General features: G+C 32.6%; 1 protein-coding gene across 1 annotated transcript in view; it reads right to left on the minus strand.

Annotated features, from left to right (window-relative positions):
* The window catches only part of SCIN (scinderin), a 72,352-nt gene that overhangs the window by 27,369 nt on the left and 41,335 nt on the right, over positions 1-3,648 (minus strand). Inside the window, exon 6 of the mRNA XM_023532519.1 lies at positions 2,249-2,476. Coding sequence (XP_023388287.1) covers positions 2,249-2,476 — 228 coding nt within the window. The remainder of the gene's footprint in view (positions 1-2,248; positions 2,477-3,648) is intronic.

A 3,648-nucleotide genomic window follows, 5' to 3' on the forward strand; every position in this document is an offset into this window, starting at 1 on the left:
ATAAAAATGTTCTAAAATTAGATTATGGTGATGGTTACGAACTCTGTAAATATAACAAAAACCACATAATTGTACATTTTAAATGGTGAACTTTGTGCTATGTAAATTATATTCCAACAACACTGTTTCAAAGAAAACAAGCAAAATCCATGAGCCTAATTATCCCTAAAAGGCTTTTTTAAAGGCTTTTTTTGGGGACAAAATAACCACTAATAAAAAGTTAAGTTTTGATGCTGTGCTTAAACATCAGAAAATAATAGTGATGATAATGGCTAAGGTTTGTTGTGATTCATATATATAATAGATATCATGTTATGAATTTTACATGTTATTTCTTAATTTTTACAGCAATGTTTTCAAATAGATAATAACCTTACAGTCACTGTACACACACAAAAAGCTGAAGCTAAAACATTCATTCAATCAACATTTACTGAGTTCTGGTCATATGCCAAGCACTGTGCTGAGGAAGCCATTACTACATTATAGTTCATGATTATAGATTTTTTTTCAATACAGGTTTTATAATTTAAGTATAATTTGTGTAAATTATTGAAGTAAATTTCCTGTGTCACAAATGAATTGTTATTTACCTAGACTCCTGAACTTTGGAAATCACTATAAAACATTTTCTTAAAATGTTTGGAGGCAGACTTACAAAATTGAAAGAGATATTAATGCCCAGATTAGAATCGACTGGTTTTCAAAGGCTAGTTTACAGCCACAACATGGGCACTTGTTAAATGCGCAGGTCCCAGGGCCCTCCCTAGATGAGTGGTGGAGTTTTGCAGCACCACGGCAGGGCTTAAATTCTGTATTTTTAGAAATTGCCCTTTGGTGACTTGGCTTCCCAGCTTTGTTCAGCAATCCCAAATTAAAGTATTTCCAAACACTTTATACTTCAGATGTAAGTAATACATGATAGATCCACTAGAGGGATTGATGTTTCAGGAATAACATGTTCACATTGTAAAATATTTCTGTAGTCCATCAAGCTGTCCAAGAGAGAGAATAGCTTTATTTGATGATATGACATAAAAGATGTTTACAAGCTGTTTGAAATGAGTTTTAGAAACAGTAATGAAAAAAGTAAGCAGCTACCAAGTCTTTAGATAACAATTTCTGTATGGCTTATATTAAAATGATCGGTGTATTTAGTGGGAGAGGTAACTACATTGTCTTATGCCATCTAAGAAAGAATCTACTTCTCCTTTACAAAAAGGAAGTTATGCTACACAAATTAGCAACTGGATCTCCATTTAATACCAGAGGTTCTGAGCTAGAAGGCCACTTAAATAACAGCAAATAAAAGTCCTTCCTGTAACACATGAGAAAAGTACTCAATTCTGTAGGGAGATTACAGTCTGCTCCAAATTGCATGCTTAGAGACTTACAAGGGAGGGAACACTTGAAGAATCTCATCTGAACAGTGTTCTCAACTGGTCTATGCTGTGACTTTTGCTATTCTCACCAGCAATAAAATCATAAAATTATAAAGTTGGAAAGAACCCGAGTAATCTTTTAATGTGACCTACCTACTTCTCTCTCCCTCTCCCTCTCTTTCTTTCTTTCCCTCTTTTTTTCCTACTGCCCCCTCCAGATAAAAAAACACGCACACCCAAAATGAGCATGTCTTTCCCAAGATCACTCAGCCAGTCATCCACCATAAAGCTGTCACGGATGGACGCAGGTCCGCCAATGCCCAGGATGGGGCTGTTTTTACCCTGTTTCCTTCCAGCTGTTTGATTTGATAGCTTTGCCCCCCTTAACAAAGAAAGCCTTCATTATGGCTAAACAGGATATTTAAAATAAGGGGGCGGGGGGAGGAAAAGGTAAGTAGGGGTAAAGGGGGTCTAATATTTAGTGATGGAAGATTTAACTATGGGTGGCAAACACACAATGCAATATACATATGTTGTATTATTGAACTGTACACATGAAACTGATTTGATTTTATTAACCAAGGTCACCTTAATAATTTTAATAAAATAATAATAAAATGAGGTGAAGATTTTATACCTTATCAAAATTTTATAAGAAAAAATATACAAGATATTTTTTAATCCATGAAGGAAACCTTTTATTGAATGTAATATATCAAAACATATTGTTGCAAACTAGTATGGCAACATTATATAATTTTATTTTTCACAACAGTAAATTCGCTTATTTTTAATAAAAATAACAAAAAAAAAATAAAAAGAGGAATTTTAATAAATATACCAGAGCAAAGGATGGATTCTACCTACAAATTACTCTTAGAGGGCAACGAAGAAAACATCATCAACTGAGAATTCCGCCCCTCGCCCCTCACCAGTACAGGCCTCCCTGGGCTGCATCCAGTCCAGTAAAAACAATGCAACTCTCTAACATGCAAACTCACCATGTAGAGTTTGGCCATTTTCCTGTTAGTTATGTCTGCTGTAGTGTCCTCATCATCATCTCCATCCCTAAGCTCTGGCTTTTTCCCTAAAATCTGAAAAAAAAGTGAACAGATAAAAGATAAAGACCTCTTGTTAAAGAATGCAGAATTGCAAAAAGAAAAACATCTTACATTTCTAAGGACATAGATTACAAAATATTTACAATTAAAATGAACAGTCTCTAACATTTCTCAGCAATCATACAAACTACATAGTCTTTTCCCAAGGGTCAAATCAATCCATGGCATTAAGTATAAAAACATGAATTTGCTGGTGATAGGAACTTCCAAGAAAGTAAAATCCCAAACTTGAAAACTTAGGTGTCCATATTATTGAAAACTAGCAGGAATTAATACGATTTATAAGTTTGGTTTTGCAACAGAATTTCTTCTGTGACCTCTGCTTCTAGAAGAAACAATCTATAGGTTTAAATGATTTATTATTACAAACATTTGGATGAAAATTACTATTTGAGGGGTAAGGTACTATTATCATTATTGACATAGGATAGATAAAGTGCAATTTCTTGATGACCATACCATGTTCTGTTTCCTACTGCATTCTCAGTACATAGAACAGTATCTGGGATGTAGTAGATGCTCAAAATAGTTGTTAATGAACAAATAAATGTATTTATTCTTGCATATATGACGCAATCCAAAAGTTCAAGTTAATCATTGAGTAAAAGCTGAACTAGAATCTGCTTTGAATTTCTGTACACTGAAATCATAAAAATATGTCTATGAAGTAGCTTAATTAAATTAATTGACATAAATATCATAGAATTTGTTAAGAACAGGAACAAAATATAAATTTATTCCAAACATTGTGATTTTTATAACATAGATATAAATTCAAGTTTAAAACATGAAAAAGTGTTTAGATTCAACAAATGTTTAATATACAATAAAATTCCTTGCATAATGTGTTTTATACTCAATATTTCTCACAATATGTCATATGAATATCAGACAATAATAAAATGTATATAAATTCTAATCCTTGCATGACTGTAGGCACAGCCTCCAGTTTAGAAATACATTTAAAAATTTATTTCCCCTAGGACCATGGCTATCATTTTGTTTTTACGATGATCAACAAAATGCTTTCATTATTATACATGCTAAATAATTATAATTTAGCTTTCTTTTTTGCTAAATGTAGGACCAAGACAAAAATGAAAACACTTGCAACCAAAAGCTTGCTCGCTCTTTCTTTCTTTTTC

Source organism: Pteropus vampyrus, unplaced genomic scaffold, assembly GCF_000151845.1.
Source record: "Pteropus vampyrus isolate Shadow unplaced genomic scaffold, Pvam_2.0 Scaffold4, whole genome shotgun sequence".
NCBI lineage: Eukaryota > Metazoa > Chordata > Mammalia > Chiroptera > Pteropodidae > Pteropus > Pteropus vampyrus.